At 39.8% G+C, this 20,416-nt stretch overlaps 1 protein-coding gene across 6 annotated transcripts in view; it reads right to left on the bottom strand.

Moving 5' to 3' along the window:
• Positions 1 to 1,881: 1,881 nt before the first annotated feature.
• MSANTD2 (Myb/SANT DNA binding domain containing 2) overlaps positions 1,882 to 20,416 on the bottom strand; it is a 33,359-nt gene continuing 14,824 nt past the window's right edge. The window contains exons 2-4 of one of the 6 annotated variants that reach the window (XM_039250159.1): positions 10,129 to 10,384; positions 8,501 to 8,561; positions 1,882 to 3,414 (exon numbers count right to left, since the gene is read on the bottom strand). In XM_039250159.1, the coding sequence (XP_039106090.1) occupies positions 2,562 to 3,414; positions 8,501 to 8,561; positions 10,129 to 10,384 (1,170 nt within the window). In that variant the 3' untranslated portion in view covers positions 1,882 to 2,561. Of the gene's footprint in view, positions 3,415 to 5,757; positions 5,772 to 6,459; positions 6,470 to 8,496; positions 8,562 to 10,128; positions 10,385 to 14,078; positions 14,169 to 20,416 lie in introns of those variants that run through there. The other 5 variants (XM_039250160.1, XM_039250161.1, XM_039250163.1 and 2 more) reach the window with 5 other exon arrangements.

The following is a 20,416-nucleotide window of genomic DNA, read 5'->3' as shown; positions in this document are numbered from 1 at the left end:
GAACGCCTATTCCAACTACTTTCTGCTGCCCCCAGGCAGTCAAAGTGACAGAAGTCAGCAGAGCAGCTCCATTCCATTCTGAAAGTGCCAAGATCCATTTTAGGATGAACCCTTGTGTGAGATGAGAATGCTGGCAGATAACCCGTGAGTGACCTGGAGGCTGCCTCCATAAACATGTTGCATGCATGAGCATAGTTTCATGTGTTAAGAGACGTGCAGGTCACTAGTATTTCTTCTAGTCACACTTCATCTCATATCTCAAAGGATCTTCTCATGCTGATTCTTGTTTGAACATAAGGTATCCAACCCCCTTGACTCATTATAAGGCTTCATTAAGTCCCCCCTCCCCCCCTTTTTTTTTTTTTTTGCAAAGTTCATCTGATTCCCTGCTATCCTCTCTTCTAGATTGTTCTGGTCAAAGAAACTAGATATTCAGTTATCAGGCATCCGTTTCCCATTGTTCAGTTTTGACCTCTTGCCGCTACCACTTAACCATCCCAAGCCAGATGGTGAAAACATACTGGATCCTGGATCTCGTCTTGGCCATCTTCTTCATGTGGCTCACCATGGCCTAGTAATGCCCCATTCTCAGTAGCGTTAGGTCAGTCTAAAACATCCTCGATAAATGTTCCCAAAGTGATCTGCCCCAGCTAAGTAACTAAACAACAGCAGGAAGGGGGATTGAGAAAAAAAAAATGCACGAAGCACGTTGGTTTGGGGGGTTGTCAGTGGCAAAGGTTGGGGGATGCCGTGTAGAACTCCTGGTAATGCGTTTTCCTGCAGCACTTAGCACTGAATATTAAGAAATTGCTGCTATAAGATGGTCAGTGCAGCCTTAGCCTTTAGGTCTGTAATTCCAACTCCCAAAGAACTTCCAAAGCAAACTCAGGAGAATTTTATAAGGCCCACACCTACAGACTGTACCCAGGGAGAAGAGGTGCTACACTCACATTCCAAGAATATTTATACTCTTCCTGAACTAGCATCCATGAAAACAAATTATTTTAAGTAAGCTCTACGCCCAATGTGGGGATTGAACTCATGACGCCAAGATCAAGAGTTGCGTGCTCTACCAACTGAGCCAGCCAGGCACCCAAACTAGGATGCCCTATTTAGCAGCTTATATAAGAAAACAGCCAGCTCCTTAAACCTAGGCTAAAATGACATTCATAAAACTCATCCCATTGATTATAAGCCCTCTAGCCATTTGAAACATAAGTATCAACCAACCAAGAGGTATCAGGGTGAGAAAAATCACTGATTTGACACCAGGTTGTAGGAAGGAAGAGTTTTTTTTTTTTTTTTATCAATATGCAATTTAATCTTCAATAGTATAAAAAATGGGGAAAATTACAGCTCTTACCTGGATTTGCAGACCGTCTAAAGCAGAGCACCTGAGAGAGGTTGGGGGAATCATTAAAGATAAATCATCAATCTAACAAGTCCCGGCCATAAGACCAAAGTGATCTCTGACTGCCCTTCTAGTAAGCTAGTCGTCAGAGAAGAGCACTAACCTCCAAGTAAAGTGTAGCTAATGCAAAGAAACTCCTGAGATATCTAAATGTGATGACCACTTTCCTAATGGACTGATTCCTTACAACTTCCTACCCCGTGGATCACTTTCAAAAAGGTTTTAGATGTTTCTATTGGATCGACTCTCTTTTCTTATAACAGTATCATGACAATTCTCCATTTGTACTCTTTGAGTCGCCCCTGACCACTGAGTTTAAAGATGAGGAGTGAAAGTCTCTTACAAATTCACACGCTTAGGGTCAGAAGGAATATCCTAGTCATTTAAAAAAGAAAAGAAAGAAATGCAAAATGAAACGCTCCATTTGTTCCATACATTCTCAGCTCTGCTACAGAAAGCTCAACTAGTACTCCAAGAGGCCAAGAATTACTTTAATAATTTTTTCGTTAAAAAGTTTAAATGGCAACACAACCGTAAAGTTGGTACATCACAGAAACAAAGGTCTTTGCAGGCAACACTGACTGGGAATAGCAAAACACTTGGTTGGTGAAAAAAATGAAACTCTAAATTATATACAATATAGCTAAGGGTGATATTGAAAAACAGTCTTATTTACGGTGATTCAAGATTTAACTTGCCATTATCTATTGCTTATTCAGGGTTGTAAATAACACTTATATAGAGACGTAGAGATGTGTAAAAATGAAACATTGTGAAAAAAATACAATTTTTCAATTTCATATGAAACTCAAAGTATAAGATTTGTCCAATATGGAATGTACCTACATTTGTTTATATTAGGGCTCTAAAATCCATTTAAAAATTGTTTTTTTGTGTTTAAAAAAGAAACAGCTGACCCACCATGCAAGTTCGCTGTAAATCTTGCTTGCTCAAAATGAGCATTTTCAGGTGAGGTCTGTGTTTTCTGTTCAAAGTCTCATATGATTCCGTAGAAGTTGTACTGGCCCAATTGTGGAAAGAATTCCCATAAGAGTCTGATGGCAGCATCTGGATGAGGGAACAGTCTGGGTAATGGAAAGTGAGTAGAGAAGAGGAAGGTAAGAGCCCAAATCCTTATGAAGGATGACATTCAGTTGTTAAATTTTAAGGGGTATCCAATGGCTTTTTCCAGGCACTCAACTAATGAGCCAGCGGAAAGAAAATCCCTCTCTACTTCTACAAATTTGATATAGATGGATTTGGGGGAAACTCCAGGATCCACAATACAGTTCTGAGACAAAAACCCATTAATACCAACCCAATCTTTGCTGAAGGTTTTGGTATTTGCTTGGAAATGTAAAAATAAGCATTGCTGGAGAGTCCTGACCTCAGCAATCCCGAGGTAGCAATAGGTTATTCGGGTGGGTTCAATTTCCACCTGTAATGAGGCTTGTGCTGACAGGGTCTCCAAGTCAACCCGGCTCTCCTTTCCTGGGTCCAGGGAACGTCGCTCCATGTGCGGTGAGGGAGGCCTCTCAATACATTCTTCATAGCCAATGGCATAAAGGCCTGGACTTTTGGGAATGCCTCCTGGTAATAAATATTGAACAACGTTCCCACCAGTTGGTTTGGAATGGGCAATGGGTATCCAGTCAATTTCCATGTGCAGCTCCAGGCAACGAGCTTCACTAATGGTGATCTCTAAAAATTTGTAGTAAACATTTTTCCAGTTCATTTTCTGCACACGGGTCATAATGATCCGTCCCTCGGGCTTCTCGGAGTTGAAGTACTCCCGGAGTCGCTTCCCAAGGGGCACCTGGGAGCTGATCTCAGCATAATGGTAACGGATATCCTCTTTCCAACGGGTGTTATAACCAATTCCAAAAATGGCCAGTTTATTAGAAAGATGAAGCCTTGAAAAGTCCGTCCAGCTCTGAAACAGTTCCCATTTCAATTGGACTGATTCCAAAATTTGTACAATATTTTGCATGATGTCTCTCTTCCTAGAAAGAGAAACACAAGTTCTTCAGGTGTCTAGATCAGCACTGTCCAACAGAACTTTCTGCAATGATGCAAATGTTCTATATCTGTGCTGCCCAATATGGTAGCCATTAGCACTTAAAATGTGGCTAGTGTGAGTGAACTATTAAATTTTTAATCATAATTTGAAATTAAGTCTAAATAGCCACATGTGACTCATGGCTACCTTATCAGATGGTGCAGATCTAGATAATCACAGTATTAAAATCTGAGGAACCCTCTTTCCTAGGAGACTTCTAGGAATTAATGATAAACTGCTTCTATGACTTCTATAGTCTGGCTGCATTAAACCTAGTGACTATTGATACATTAAGACCCTAGGGTTTTAGAAACCCAAGGATCAAGAATTTTTAAAAATTATGTATTTATTATTATTATAATTCCAGTATTGTTAACATAGTGTCATATTAGTTTCAGGTGTACAACATAGTGATTCAACAGTTCCACATATCACCCAGTGCTCATCACAACAAGTGCCCTCCTTAATCCCCCTCACCTATTTTACTCCACCCACCACCCCTCTGTTAATCCCTTCCCTTTGCTTGTATGTTTCTTAAATTCCACCTATGAGCAAAATCATACAGTATTTGTCTTTCTCTGAGTGACTTATAAAGTGCCTCTTAAAATGCATATGGTGGCCTTCAGACCTAGGTACCAAAAGCAGATGAAGGATGTTGTATTCAAAAAGGTATCAGTATCACTTAAAATAATGAACAACTTAATTTCTAACGTGGAAATTCTTAAAAGTTCAATAACTTTGGGTCATATGTGTTTGCTGAAGGAAAATATACAATTGATTAGGACTAATGACCTGACGCAAAAACAAAATGACATTTTCTTCTATTTGTCTGAAATTCATTACTACTTCCAAATTCAGAAGAATTGTCAGTTAAACACAGAATTAAGATCAGAGAATTCAGATGGAAAAGGTCTACATCAAGCTTAGGTTTTAAGAGGGGAAAATGAATGAATTGAGATTATTAGAAAATATTTTCAGGGCGCCTGGGTGGCTCAGTTATTAGTCAAGCATCCGACTTCAGCTCAGGTCATGATCTCCTGGTTCATGGGTCCGAGCTCTGAGTCGGGCTCTGTGCTGACAGCTCAGGGCCTGGACACTGCCTTGGATTCTGTATCTCCCTCTCTCTGCCCCTCCTCCATTCAAGCTCTGCTTCTGTCTCTTAAAAATAAGTAAAAATGTTAAAAAAATTTTTTAAGAAAATATTTTCTAAAGGGGAACAAAAGCATAGAAACTATTTTGATTTGGATAGTTAACAGAGTAAAGCAGAAAATGCTGGGAAGTTCTTGTTTCACACGCTGTTTAACTCCTATAATTGTAACTGACACTTCAATAACTCATGTACTACAATGAGGATACATAATTATAAGGTTGTTTCTCAGGTATGGCAAAACTTTGATATTGGAAGACTGAAGTCTGTTAAATATTAACTTAGCAACAAACTATTACAGACTACACCAGTTATAGGTTTAAACTACAAAAATACTTAACTACCATCCTTATGTACAATCAAACCGTCAAGAGAAGAGGGTGTACACTGAGTGCTAATGGCTTCTTGGAAGGAGACAGATGCTTGAAAGCCTCCTATTCAATTCGTGTATCTTCGAGGGGAAGAGCTTTTGGAACAAAATGGGGAATCTTCCACATAGCCATTCTCAGTCTGTCCTCTTACTCTCTTTGGCTTTCTTTGCAAGATGACAAAATGCCAATATTTTGTTATCAGCTGCTTCTTGGAGCCAAAGACTGCCCTGGACTTATCTGCCACTCTTCAGCTGGTCATGGAAGTTTGGAGTACCAGAGTGACCACTTAGATGAAACCACTGCATTAGTGGGAAACTGTTCTTCTCAGAGAACACAAAGGCACTCAGTGATCACTTTTCTCACATTCAGTTTGGTGCTTGTGAGGTGAAGATATAGGACCGTGTTTCTGCACGGGTCAATGCTTTCAAAAAAAGCTATCTTTCACAGCCACATCCTTCCCTTGTCCTCTTTTGAAATGTGACTCTGGTCTCAAGGACTAGGCTAAGGAGTTGGGATGGAAGGCAGAGATTTTTGTCTACTCTGCTCACTGACATGTCCCAATGGCTGACATAAAGGAGGCACTTGATAGAGAAATGTGGACTGGGGCGCCTGGGTGGCTCAGTCAGTTGGGCGTCTGACTTCGGCTCAGGTCATGATCTCACAGATCGCGGGTTCGAGCCCCGCGTTGGGCTCTGTGCTGACGGCTACCTCAGAGCCTGGAGCCTGCTTCAGATCCTATGTCTCCCTCTCTCTCTGACCCTCCTCTGCTCATGCTGTCTCTCTCTCAGAAATAAAACATTAAAAAATTAAAAAAAAAAAAAAAAAAGAGAAATGTGGACTGAGTGAGCAGATTAGACGACTCTTCTGTATGGATGAAGAATGGTTCATTTTAACCACAGGCTATGTCAGCCAGATCAGGCTAATCCACCTATACTTACAGGGAAAAAAATAATCCAATGGCCAAATGAAGTTATTTTATTAGGCACTGTAATTGCCTTAAGTCATCAATAAGAAACAGTTCTGTGGAAACTTGTACTGGAAAATAAATGGTCTATTAAGAATCACTCTATGGGGGGGTCGCCTGGGTGGCTTAGTCAGTTAAGCATCCTACTTTCGCTTAGGTCATGATCTCGCAGTTCGTGGGTTCGAGCCCTGCGTCGGGTTCTGTGCTGACTGCCAGCTCAGAGCCTGGAGCCTATTTAGGAGTCTGTGTCTCCCTCTCTCTCTGACCCTTCCCTGCTCACGTGGTCTCTCTCTCTCTCTCCTAGAAATTAAAAAAAAAAAAAAAAGAATCACTCTATGGGGCGCCTCGGTGGCTCAGTCAGTTGAACGTCTGGCTTCGGCGCAGGTCAAGATCTCATGGCTTGTGGGTAGGGCCCTGTGTTGGGCTCTGGGCTGACAGCTAGCTCAGAGCCTGGGGCTTGTTTTGGATTCTGTGCCTCCCTCTCTCTTTGACCCTCCCCTGCTCACACTGTCTCTCTCTCTCTCCTAGAAATAAATAAAACATTTAAAAAAATAATAAAAAAACCATCACCCTAATATTTTTTCCTCTGTGAGCTAGAACCTGTGGAAGAGGCAGCAAAGATGTTTATTTCTACACAGCCTGTTAGTTTCTTGCCTCGCTGATCTGATCTCAGCCTGAAGGTCCCTGGGCCTAAGACTCATCACATCTGCAAAACTATGGAGCACAGTGAAAATGAGACCCATTTACTTAGGTAGTTCCAGAGAACTGCCTATTTCCTGATTTCTGAAGTTCCAGCCACAAGAAAAGTGTGGATGGTTTGAAGGTAGTGACACCAATTCTGTTAAGTTTCAGTTCATCTCCAGTTACATCAACTGGGTCTCCCCTGTAGATTCCAGTGGTGAAAGGGAGATGGGACATTTTAGCGAAGGAGAGTCAATGGCCTTTTTGGAGAACAGGGGTTTAAAGATACGGACTTGTAAAAATGCATTTTTTAAAATACTTATCAAAGTTAACCTTCCTTTGGGGCATTCCGATGTCACAATTTGAAAACAGACCTACTTCCCAACAAGAGATGGATTCGAACTTACTGACTTGAGCCATAAACTTATTTTTTTTTTAAATATTTTTTTATTTATTTCTAGGAGAGAGAGAGAGACAGCGTGAACAGGGGAGGGTCAGAGAGAGAGGGAGACACAGACTCCGAAATAGGCTCCAGGCTCTGAGCTGGCTGTCAGCACAGAGCCCGACGCGGGGCTCGAACCCACAAACCGCAAGATCATGACCTAAGCGAAAGTCAGACGCTTAACCGACTAAGCCACCCAGGCGCTCCCATAAACTTATTTTTTAAGGAGTGTGGAGTGTTGACAATTTTAAGGAACAACTCTTGATCCCTAAACTTTCACCCTCTCCCCAGTCATGAAAGCAGCTGATATTGGGAATTCTTTGGTTCCACAGATGCTCTGGAAAAGGCAGGGGCATCTGCAAAGGGTGGTGGTGGTGGTGGTTTGCTAAACGAAAACATCAGTTTCTTTTTTTTATACTGCTTGTTGCCTATCACACCTCTTTCCATCTTGGCTGTTCCCCTTTCTCCACCATCACTCAAACATCAAGATTGCACATATGGACTGAAGTACAGAAGAAAAAAGTGGGTGCTATGAATGCTTTGAGGTTTAAAAAAATGGTGTTTCTCCACTTTCCCACTAAATTTATCTTTTAATATATTTGTTTCATAGATATAATCAGGGATTTCCTTAAAGCTATTCAAAATAACCACAAGCATGGGCGCCTGGGTGGCTTAGTTGGTTAAGTGCCTGCCTTCATCTCAGGTCATGATCTCATGGTTCATGAGTTCAAGCCCCACAGAGGCTGTCAGAGCACAGCCTGCTTTGTATCCTCTGTTCCCCTCTCTCTCTGCCCCTGCCCCATCACAGAGAAAGGAAGGAAGAGAGGAGGAAGGAAGGAAGGAAGGAAGGAAGGAAGGAAGGAAGGAAGGAAGGACGGACGAACCACAAACAGTATCACGGAAACTCAAAGAGCTGTCATATCCTTACAGAAGAGATAATGCTGAACTCAGGGGGAAGACCAGGCAAAGGGCCCTGGCTCGGGGTTAATCTATCCTCCAGCAACTGCTTTCTTTTTCAGATGTACAAAACGGCCGTCTAAGAGCTAGCTTTTTGCTTCCCACAGTGTAGTATCATAAGGAATGTAAGTGTCCCTCCGGCCCTCCTGTCCTCTCACCTAAGCCCAGATAAACTCAGGACCCCGTGAATCATCTCTGTACCGTAACTGAGCATCCATATAGCCACACTCATGTCCAGGCAAACACCATAAACGCACTTATTTTTGTGTAATACATTTATTTCTCTGTCTTGTATGCAAAATTCTCAACGTTTCCGGTTAACCACTGGCAAACATAAGCTTCCAAGAAGATGTGAAACAATGAACACGCGTGTTTCCTTGGTGGCTTGGCTATGACAGCCATGACTTTCTGGATCTTCCCAATGGTCATTAAGTTTAATACACTTTATAGAAAGAAGCATCTACTTACTGTGCTTCTTCAGAAGACTCTTGTTTTATTTTTAATGTTCTCTTTGTGACAGGTATTTCATCTGAAAAGCAAGGTTTTTGAAAAAAATTATATTTTTCTAAGTAGCAGACATTTATGTACATAAGTCATTGTGTTTACTGTGTTCCGTACTTTCCGACGCAAGGCTGTAATTCTGGTGTCAAATCCTGTCCAATGCCAGATTTATAAACATAACTCTTATATAATGAGATGCATACATTTATATGCAAGATCAGAAACCAGCTCTACAAGTATAAAGTTCTTCAAGGTCACCAGTGGATTTCTAGCTAGGAGATTAAAGCTTAATTTCACTACAAACATGATTTTTAAAGGAACAAGAATGAAAAATGATTCTCTTCTATTTAGGCTTCCTATGTAGGTTTTACAGGGCAATTATTCTCCCAATATCAGAATCGATATCCTCTGCATTTAATTTAATTTAATTTAATTTATTTTCCAAAGGTTTGGATGACTTAACTCTCCACGACAAAGCCAGAATTATAGGATGCCAAAGTAATTTAGGCCTTATTACTGTTTAGAAATTAAAAGGTAGTGATCATCTTCCCTTTTTATTCTCCCAGTCTTTAAGTCCCTCTTGTACACTGCATTAGTTTTACAGTTCTCTCCCTCTGTCTTCCAATATTTGAGAGATTTAAAAAGAAATAGTATTTGTAAGAAATATTAGCATTTAATCCTTTTTCTTTTGCATTAGCATTTCTCTACCATCAGGAATTCTGTAAAACAATGCCTGTGGACTTTTATCTTAAGCCAGAGAAGCACGTTCATAGTGCCTATCCTACTTATACATCTTTGGAGCTTGCCAGAGTAGCTCAATGGAGAGAAAAACATTTCCTTGTAAGTGAACACGCATCACACAACTTGCTACTGAAGCCCAGTGGTGCGGCAGAAACTAACAGTACTTCCGAATTATGAAAATCCAAACTGGGGCATTTGTTGCAAAAAGAAACAAAAACTAACTCCATATCCCCTCTTCATTAGGCCACCCAAGTTTAGATGTGATGGCCAGGAGTAATCTTCCATTCTTAATGTTAAGCCTAAATCATTCCAGCTACTGCTCAGGATAAGATCCTTAGTGATCACTGATAAAATTCAAGTATCAGCTCTTTTCAAGATAAACGGAGGCTTCTCTCTCTCTCTTTTTTATTTTTTTGTTCAGACTAAAGTGTGGGTGGTGACCTTTTCCAAATCACAAACAGCAAACAGAAAAGTAAAAGTATTTAGGAAAAAGCAAGGAAAAGATAGTTGGGTCTATAGCAGTTTTGAGCCAAGAGTTAACGTTCTTGAGCTACCTAGAATGAGAAGGTCAGGATATTTCAAATGGCATAGGATTCTACCTGTCACCAATTAGGAATTCTGTGTCTTTAAGGATTTTTGCTGGTTTCCAAATCCAAATGACTAACACCAGGCACTAGCTGGCAATTGAGGGCTAAGCCAACAATGCCCAAATTGCCCCAAATGGGCTGGCTATGTGCCAGGTGCTGCCTGCTGCCAGTGGGAACCGTACCAGGAGATCTGACGGATACTAAGTACCAGTACACATCTAAAGGCATACACACACACGTAAGTATCATATATATTGGCTTTCTTACCCAATTCCTGATCTGTTGGATAGCCGTGGAGATCCTGACTGTGGTTTCCCCAGTCCTCCTGTGAATACTCCTCCATAGTGCTGCCATCTGACTCCAGCTCCTGGTACAAGCCACTACTGTTAATAAGTACAGGCTGGCAGGGCTGAGCATCCCATCCTCCCTGACCAAACACCTGTTCCAACTGTTCAAATGTGTAACTGCTCTTTCTTTTCCCAACACCATGTTCTTTCACCCGACTGTAACACCTGCGAAGGGTCTAAGACACAAAGTCTTTTGTTATTCCTTTAAAGCTGTACTTCCTCTTCCAGGTACGGACCACAGATATTAATTACTATTAGACAGACACAGACAGACAAACACAGACACATTGTTACAGGAATGCTAGATTTCAAATTCATTATTATATTAGAAAAAAAAACTAATTTAGCATTTACTCAAACATGTTATAATTCAAACAATTATTTTGCAATTAATCATCCATTAAACAACAAGAAACATTACAACATTATTGCATGTACCCCATAACACATATTTTTATACCCCCACCCCCGTTTAAAAAGAAGTAGGGGAAAAAAAAAGAAAACAAGAAATACCAGCCAGCCAATAGGATGCACACCTGCCACAGAAGAGAAAGAGCTGCTATTGTGCCCAGAATTTGGAAAAAGTGAGGGAAGGGAGGAACAGAAAGAAGAATTTCCCAAAGCAAAGAATATAACCTTCCTTATTCTTCAGAAGGAAATCAGGGTAAAAACAATTGCCTAAGCGAATCAGCTAGTAAAACATATTACCTTCCAAGCCCGTAGTTCTTACTAACTTACTGTCTTTAGGGAAACTGTTAAAACTTAAAAGAGGTCAAATCAATTATGCTACAGAGCCCCGGTCTCAAACATCAACTCTCAAGAAACAATATGCTAATTCCTACATTGGGAGATTAGCCAATTCTAATTGATTCTACCAACTCAAATTGTCAGCCAAACAAACCAAAAATCTCCTTTTTTGGGGGGAAAGTGAGTTGAGGTGGAGGGGTATCATTGCACTCCTTTTTCTGCCGTGTGCTACAGAGTGAATAAAAATCACTGTGCAAGTCCACAGGGAAAACCTGGACAATCTTAATGTCTTTGCATAACCCATTTTCTTCATGGTCTTCTAACGCATACTTCTTTCTGATCATTAGCCCAGTTTCCTTAATTAATGGCATCTCTTACTCTGTCTTACATGGTATTTCAAAAGATAAATCAAGGACTTAGTCCCAGCATCCACATTTAGTTTACTGACATCCAGTCTCTATCCAATCTCTGCTCCTTCAGTTCCTTCTAAGCTCCCTTCTACTTTACTGAATTTACTCAGAATTTTCTTGAGGGACAAGACCCTTTTTCCCTGGTGGCTCTTGAATACTTCCTGACTCGACTGTGCAAAACCGGTTCACCTCAGACTTAATTTATATGTATTAATCAGACTGTACACTTCTCCGAAATGTGAGATTACTTTCCATAAGCCAGTATATCACATATTCTCACCAAACTAAAACAACTCTTAATAATCTTTACAGAGCCTCCATGAAAGTTCAGTTATCTTTAAATCACAGGTGACAAAGAACAAGAAGACACTCTGTCAAAATACTTGGCAGATCAGTCCCTTAAGGCTAGGAATCCAGATGGGCAAAAGCAATAATAAAAACACGACACATAGGATGATCTTCCTCAGACATATACAGAGCGCTGATTAGTTACCTTGTCCAAAAACCAGCCAGCCTACCCCCTGCATAAGCATCTGCCTTTCTCCCTCTCTTGAGATCTCTTCTGGTGCCTCAAATGATGCCTTAAAGGGCTGAGGTTTCTGATTAAAAGTGTTCCCTCTTTCTCTTGTAAAAGGTAGTCACAGCTACATAACACGAAACTTTCTCGAAAAAAGTCGGAAATGAACTTGGGGACTATGTCACAGGGTAACTTTTCCAATGGAAGGAGACAAATGCCTGCAGCAGATCTCATTTAACTTTCTATATACTCCCCTTTCCCAGTGCCCTCTGCCCTCCTTGCAGGGATTGGAATTTGAATTGCAAACGTCTCCTGCCAACTTATTTTTATCTCAGTGTCTAGTTTCTGCCTCCAAGAACACCCCAACTGCTCTTTTCGACTCCTCCAACGACCGTACATGGAGAGTCCCGGCCGTGTCCCTCTCACCCTTCCAAAGCCATAAATGGAGATGTCACTGCTCACTCCTTTCTGGCTCCCTCGAGAAATGCGTGCAGCACACAAGAGTCCAGTCACATCTGTCACCAGGGATCATTTCAGAAGTCAAGGAATAAAACTCCTGTTCCTTTGAAGGAACGTGCCAGACTTATCGGGACTGACAGGGGCATCAGAAGCAAAGCTACCAATCTTTTGACAATATACATGGTGGGAAATGACAGGTTTCTTTGAAACCACCAAATTGAGCTTAAAATTTCACTTGGCTTATGTAATTGTGAATAAGGAAGCTAGCAATATCTAATGGTTTAGATACAGAAGAACAGTCAGATGATATATTTTGTATTTCATCAAAAAAGGCTATGAGATCTTGCCACCTCTTTCCTTGTAGTGTACTTTTGTGATATGCTTTAAGAGTGTGATGTGTTGAGATGAAAAATATCTATTGGGGTCTGGAGGAAAAATGCTTGGTAATTCCTAAATCCATACGATAGGAATTCAGTATACTGGAGTAACATTAAAAAGACTTCCAAATTGATTTTAAAACTCTCAAGACATAAAATACATGTAAGAGGTACCTTCCGGGTTCAGTAAAGGATCCACAGATCCAAGGAGAGGTTGTTTGAATAGGACACATCAACAAATATAGAAAACAAAAGTAAGAGCTCAAACCTGAGCGCGACCACACTAATGGGAGACACTGAACTCAGAGAAAGCTGCAGGGACTTTAGAAACGGATAAAGGGAACATATGGAGGCCTTCCAATCAGGAAAGGTTACACTTCCCACACTCTGAACGATGAACCAAAGCACGCAATTAAATGACTGTGTGTCTGTGTCAACAGTCCTAAATAAGACAACTTAAAAATCTACTCTAAATCTGAGATTACAATAATGCTCCAAAATCTATGAAAAGCTAAATCTCACCTCCCACTTCGAACAGCCATACCAAACCCAACAAGAACCTCAAGTTTCACTTTCTTGGAGGGCTGTTTCCTACCCAACACAAATACCTTATTTCCCTTCCTTCTTTCTTTACCTCACTCATCTTAGAAATGTGTGGTACTTTAACCTCTAGCACTTTCTTTTAAAAATTAAGATTTTGGGGTGGGGGAAGAATTTGCTCAAAATTATTAAAAGATCAGTCTATTCACAATTAGGAAGAATAACACTTTCCTTATTGCTAGAAGTTTCCATGGTAAATCAATATTACAGTCTCCTCCCTGGGGAAGAGCAGTGAGGTAATACTGTATTCTTGAAGGAGGTCAGAGGGATAGAGGTCAGGAGTCAAGAGAAACTAGAAAGAACTAAAGGGTAGGTAACAACTTGATTAGGTGGTCAAATCGAAGGAGTTGGTAGGTACTTGATTTGGAAGAAATGTCAAGTGTTTAATCACAACCGGAAAAGAACCAGAGAAAAGGCTTAAAAGATGTCCCATTACCAAAGCAGGAAGGAAAACAAGATGGCTGACAACTGATAATTTATAGATGGAGGGAAAGTTTTGCCAAAGTTTAAGATTGGAGGGAAAGGAAATGAGAGAATAAAGATGGCATTCATTGTGGATGAATGTGGGGGGAGGTCTGTGAGGGAGGGGGCAGGTAAACAAAGGTAGGAGTTTTAGATTGGCAGGATTGGGGGTTTAACGGCAGCAATGCAGAGAAAGACCCAGGGTTACAGTACACGTAACATTAAATACAGTGCACAATGCAGCTATCTTGCCAAAGTAAGTAAATCCAGTATTGGGTTGTATAAGCAGAGGAATCACATGTAAGCTATGAAGGTGGCTCTTCCTCTCTATTCAGCACCGGTGAGGCCACAGCTGGAGCACAGCATTCAGTTCTGGGCATCGAACCAGCTACAAGAGAGGGAAATTGTAGAGTTCAGAAAAGGGCAAATAAAATAATGAAAGGCTTGGAAAATAAGATCTATAAGTAGGGCCAGTGGTTTCGTCAAAGCCCTTCCTGACATTATATAAGCTACTCTGGGGGAAAAAATAAGATTCCTTTCACTTCAGTGTCCTCCAATCCCTCCTTTGTCTTTCGGGAAGTGGGTGGAATTAAATTTTTCCCTGGTATGGCAAAGTAGGAAGCAAACTAAATAAATCATATGGGCATATGCCAACCAATTCTGCTACTGGCTCATTTTCTCAAAATTTGCCCCATTTCATACAATCATAACATAATCACCATGACAAAACCACTGTTCTAACAGAACTGACTACAGGTGGAACTGAGTTTATAATAAGGAGGAATGGAAATATTGTAGCTTAATAGCTACATAAATGTGTTGTCTAGAAAACACTGGCATGATCAGCCTAAGATGTCAGATGAAAAAGTCAAACTGCAGGGCAGGACAGCTTAGTTATAACAGCAGGAAACAATGTTATAGGAAAAAACAAGCAGTGAAACAGATTTTTCAAATGTAGTTGTCAAACTGGCCATACTAGATATAGATTACATAGATGATCTTCACCCTCTGCAAACTAAATATAATTAATTTGAGCTTTTTTTAAATGCAAATGATCCCATAAAGAATATACTTATTTGCAGTCAAAGTCTTAACAATTACATATTATATTCCACAAGAGATAGAGAAAATTACACTGGGGGGAAATCTTCAATGACTAGTTGTTTATAAAAGAGTTAAAAACAATACCTCAACCTAAGCAGATGTGGATTTTGAAGCAGGTCTTGTGAAATACATCTATCTTCTTCCTTTAAAGTTACTGCTTTATTTTAACTGTTACAACTAGTTGTTCTTAGTTAATAAGGCAACAACAACAAAAAGCCACTGAGTTTATTTCACTATCTTTTAGAGACACTCAAAATTTCTTTAATTAGTTTTAGTTTCTTACTGTGAGCACAAAAGGTAGAAAATAAAATTTAAAAAAACTTTAAGTAGCAGAATAAGTAAAAAAACACATTTCTGCACACAGTAAGAGGGATACTATGAATACACCATAAATTCTTACGTAGAAGATCTATATTACACTGAGCTAGAACTAATGATTAGGAAGTCACTTAAGGCAAAATCTATCTGATTTTGCCAGCAGAAGTTTTACTACTTATTTACTACCTATTTTATATACATCAAAATCTGGCAAACTGATTTGCCAATCACCTAAATCCTTTAAAACCAGCCAACCCTAAACCCCAACAAAACAAAACCCAAACCAAAAAAAAAAAAAAATAGCCCTTGCATCACACTCCCCCAGTTCTTAGCGCTACAGGGGAGGTTTTGGCAAGTGTGAGAGCTTTTTATTCTTAAATATTCCTTTTCCTTTTCCTCTCCAGAATAGAAGTTCTTTACTTTTTTGGGTCATGGATCCCCTCCCCATGGGGGAAAAAAAAAACAAAAAACACATACAAAACTGTTCTATACAATTTCAAGGAGAACACAGACTCTGAAGAGCCCATGCCAGAACTTTGAGTTAAAAACTGCTCTATACCATGTGGCTGTTTCTTCCATAAAAGAGTATCACAGGCATTAGTCAGAAGCCCTAAAATAAGGTAGACTTAATTTGTGTATTAGGTTTGACATGAGATTATAATGATTGGGAATACCAGTTTAAGTAAAATTTATCCAGTTTGCTCCATATCCTGCTCATTTAGATAAAGCAGCATTAATATTTTCTTTAAGAGGCAAACTAGCCAAATTCCCCTGCTTTTTTGAAAGAAACAATTTCTAGCAGTAAAAACATACAAGGATATCAATTTACTCTTCACAATAATATAGCAGCTTTTCTTCCACCTGCTGGGGAAGAAGTCTTTTCCTGAAGTGGAAATTGAGCGGTATTAAATGATTCATAAATTATGCTGATTATCTGTTCCAAATGAATCACATAATACTTGCCCATTCATTATCTGATTCACTTATCAATACAGATGCTACATAAATTACCTAAGGGAAATTCACACATCTAGAAACAAGCATAGGAAAGGAAGTCATGACTACTTTCCTCAGTAGTTACAATGGCTAAGCTTTCGCATCTTCCCATTTTAATACTGTCTGAAGACCAAAGGGTCTCAAAGGAATAGGTACTGTCTACACTAATTCAATCCGTAACCAATGGGACTAAGTCTGATCTATTATTCTGCCAAAACCGTTCATATCATGGTCAGCAATGTCTTAATTACTGAGAAGAATGACCCTCAAACTTTGTCCTTAACTCATCTGACTTTCCTGCAGCACCTGATACTATGCCTATCTGCCTATGTCACTATCCTTGCCAAATATCTCTCTTATATAATCTACTGATTGACGGTGGTGGGTGGAGATGCCTAAGGTTCTAAAAGCAAACCGGGTTCCAAGCTTCCAAAATATTATGGATGTTTTAAATGGAAAAGAACCTCAGAGATCACATAGTCCAGCTTCCTCACTTAACAAATGAGAAGGCAAAGCCCCAAGACAAGTATTTCTCCAAAGGGGATTTGGCAAACAAAAAAACAACCCCCCCCAATGTCACTCATATAATGTGAATGCTTTCTAAGAGAACTATTCCACTAGATCATCAACTCTATGAGGTAGGAAGTAGGTATGTCTGCCTAGTTCTCTGTTTCTCTGAGCCCAGAAGAATGCCTATTCCATAAGGGTTCAATATACATTTATTAAGTAAATAAATTAAAGCAATTTTAACATTGTAATATCACTAGCAAGAAGATCACAATTTTTTTCTTAGCAAAGAAAATCAGGAAACTCACCGTTTAACCACAATGGTGGATTATATTTATAGAATCAATAAATCTAAGGTAGGTAAGGCTCCTACTTGAAAAAAACAGGCGCAGAAAATGGCATGAAACATAGATACAGCTCTAATTAGCAAAGCAAATTCCCTTTGTGACAAAGGGAATAACTGCAGAAGCCCAAGCTGTTTTAAAAAGATCTACCATTCTTGTTAAATTTTTCTTGGGGTCACCTGCGAAACAGAGCTCTGTTGCTCTGTCCAGATTTTATTATTTCTTATGCCTTACACATTAAATAAATAATATATTCAAGGATACAGAGTCTTGTCAGAGATAGAAAAGGAAAACGACTCAATTGTTTCCTGGATTCTGACAGGGTCAGATGGAAGGATGACCACCAGAAACCAAGAGATCTTACCTCTCTGGAGCCCCAGTCTCTTGGGGAACTGTCCAGGATTGAATTCTATCAGCTTGCACTGCATTCCGAACCTGGCTATGAACGACTCACTTTTGTGTCTACAACTGGTCAGTACTGTCTTCACGAGGGAGAGATTCTTGCGTGGAACAAATAATTCAGGAAATTTTGATTCTCAGTGAGGATCAACTCCTCGAAGTTTTCTAGGCTCCTCCATGCTAGCTGGTGAGGGTCTTGTCCATTCAGATTATGAAGAAAAAACACCCTCCATTGCTCATTGTCAAGAACAAACTCCTTCCATTGCTCAAGGAACTATATTCATATGACCATAAAGTCTTTAACCCTATGCTGTAGTTAAATCATTATTCCCTCTTGGCAGTAATACCAAAAAAGCCATACCTAGTAAGTGTAGTCATGTTTAAGGGCTTCTTTGGGATACAAGAATCCTTCTAGGTATGAAGACAGGCAAAACATTAGGGCTTTAGCAAACTACTAAACTATTTCAGACATAAGCAGCAACAGATAGTTATAGTTACCAAAGACAGTCAGATACCACTATTTGCCTACAACCTCTCCCCATCTAAATGGGGGAAAATCAGTTGTTTGGTAAAGAATTATCCTGGATTAGGTAGGTGATTTTCGTCTGACCCCCTACATCTCATCTGAAGTTGCTATATCAGCATTTCTGTTGAATTTTCCTTGGTACTTCACACCCCAGGGCACCATCTCAAAGTGGTATTCAGATATTTATTTAAAATGTTAACTTTTACTAACATATGAGAACTAAAAAAAAAAATTTGAGAATTATCTAAAATATTTCTAGGACAGCAGGGGAGAATCATTCACCTTTAAAGGCCTCCCACACAAATATCCTGAATTGCCCACTAATTGGTCCATAATCAACCAGGTCTAAAATTAAAGAACTACACATGCATACATATACATGCACACACACATTACAATAACATCTCATACAGCTTTACCATTACATCGTATTGCTTCCCAAACACAAAGGTACTTTCTACTGGTGATGAGACTAGTGTTTAAAAGGCAAATAGTTGGGCTCCTGGGTGGCTCAGTCATACTTGAACTCAGGTCATAATCTCACGGTTCGTGGGTTCCAGCCTCGTGTCGGGCTCTGTGCTGACAGTTAGCTCAGAGCCTGGAGCCTGTTTTGGATTCTTTGTCTCCCTCTCTCTCTGACACTCCCCTGCTCACACTGTCTCCCTCTCTCTCTCAGAAATACATAAAACATTAAAAGAAAATAAATAAAAGGGAAATGATGCAGAGCAGATACTTCACCTCCTCCAAAACAGTAGGTCACTTTATTCATTTCATGGGAACCATGAAAGTTTTGTATTTTTTTTTTTTACTAAAAACTACCATCTATAATGAAAAGATAATCTATAATACAAAATTCCTTCCATTAGTAATTTTCACACATTTGGCTGTGACATCTAGATAAAATCATCTAAAAAGTAAGGTTATTAGAAATCCTCCATCAAGGTACCTGGGTACAAACAGAGTCTCACCTAAATCTGGGTCAAGACTCAGTTGTTTTATTTATTTATTTAAAAAAATTTTTTTCACATTTATTTTTGAGAGACAGAGTAAGACAGTGCATGAGCGAGGGAGGGGCAGAGAGAGAAGGAGACACAGAATCCGAAACAAGCTCCAGGCTCTGAGCATTCAGCACAGAGCCTGATGCGGGGCTCAAATCCACGAACCGTGAGCTCATGACCTGAGCCGAAGTCAGAAGCTCAACCAATTGAGCCACTCAGGCGTCCCCTTAGTCAGTTTTTTTTTTTTTAATATATTTTTTATTTATTTCTAGGAGAGAGAGACAGCGTGAGCAGGGGAGGGTGAGAGAGAGAGGGAGATACAGACTCTGAAATTGGCTCCAGGCTCTGAGCTGGCAGTCAGCACAGAGCCCGACGCGGGGCTCGAACCCACGAACCGCGAGATCATGACCTAAGCAAAAGTCGGACGCCTAACCGACTAAGCCACCCAGGCGCCCCAGTTTTTTTTTTTTAAAGTAAATATTGACCTAAAGTTGACCCTTGAACAGCCACAGATTTGAACTACAAGGGTCCACTTACACATGGATTTTTTTCAATAAATACATTACTGTAAATATATTTTCTCCTCCTATGATAATAACATTTTCTTTTCTCTAGTGTATTCTAAAGTAAGAATACAGTATAGAATAAATATAACATACAAAATATGTTAATCCAGCTCATGTTATCAGTAAGTCTTCTGGTCAACAGTAGGCTATTAGTAAAGTTTTGGAGGAGTCAGAAGTTATATCCAGATTTTTGATGGAACAGGGGGTTGGTGTCCCTAACGCCTATGTTGTTCAAGGGTCAACTACTGCAAAAAGTGGATTTTTTTTTTTTTTTGCGTTTACAGGCTGTAAACTACAGATCATAAATGCATGAAAGAACACATCTTCATATGCTGACAAATACCCTTTCTATGAAAAACCTGAAAATAAGCATGTTTTAAGTGTATGCATCTGTGTGTAGGCAACCTGAACTTACTTAGAAAGTGGTTAGAAAAAAATTCAGGCAATCATAACACTTTTTATAGCTCATTTGGTTACATTTTTGTATTTTACTCTTACCTTTACGAGACTGGCTAAAAGCAATAGCCATATGAAAAATGTACCGTCTACAAAAATCAAACATTTTCCACAGATGGTTCAATGTTCTGCGCAATGAAGGTAAAAACCGTAACTAACATTTTCTCAGTGCCTACTGTGTGCTGAGACTTGGGCTAAGCAGTTTATATTTATTATTCCTAAATTTTACTTTAATGCTAAAAGGGGGTTCCAGGAAACAGTCTGAGGAGTGTGTGCAGAAGGTGTACTGGGGAGGGCTCTTGAGAACTAACACCTGTTAGAAACTGACCAGAACAGCGCTGGGCCAACCAAGATGTTGAAGGAAGACACAGTTGCAGCAAAGACCTCAGCTAACCCAAAGTGATGTGGGGAAACTGGATGAA

This window comes from Hyaena hyaena, unplaced genomic scaffold (assembly GCF_003009895.1).
Source record: "Hyaena hyaena isolate Hyena2069 unplaced genomic scaffold, ASM300989v1 scaffold_364, whole genome shotgun sequence".
In the NCBI taxonomy this organism is placed as follows: Eukaryota; Metazoa; Chordata; class Mammalia; order Carnivora; family Hyaenidae; genus Hyaena; species Hyaena hyaena.
This window is presented reverse-complemented; position numbering and strand designations above follow the sequence as displayed.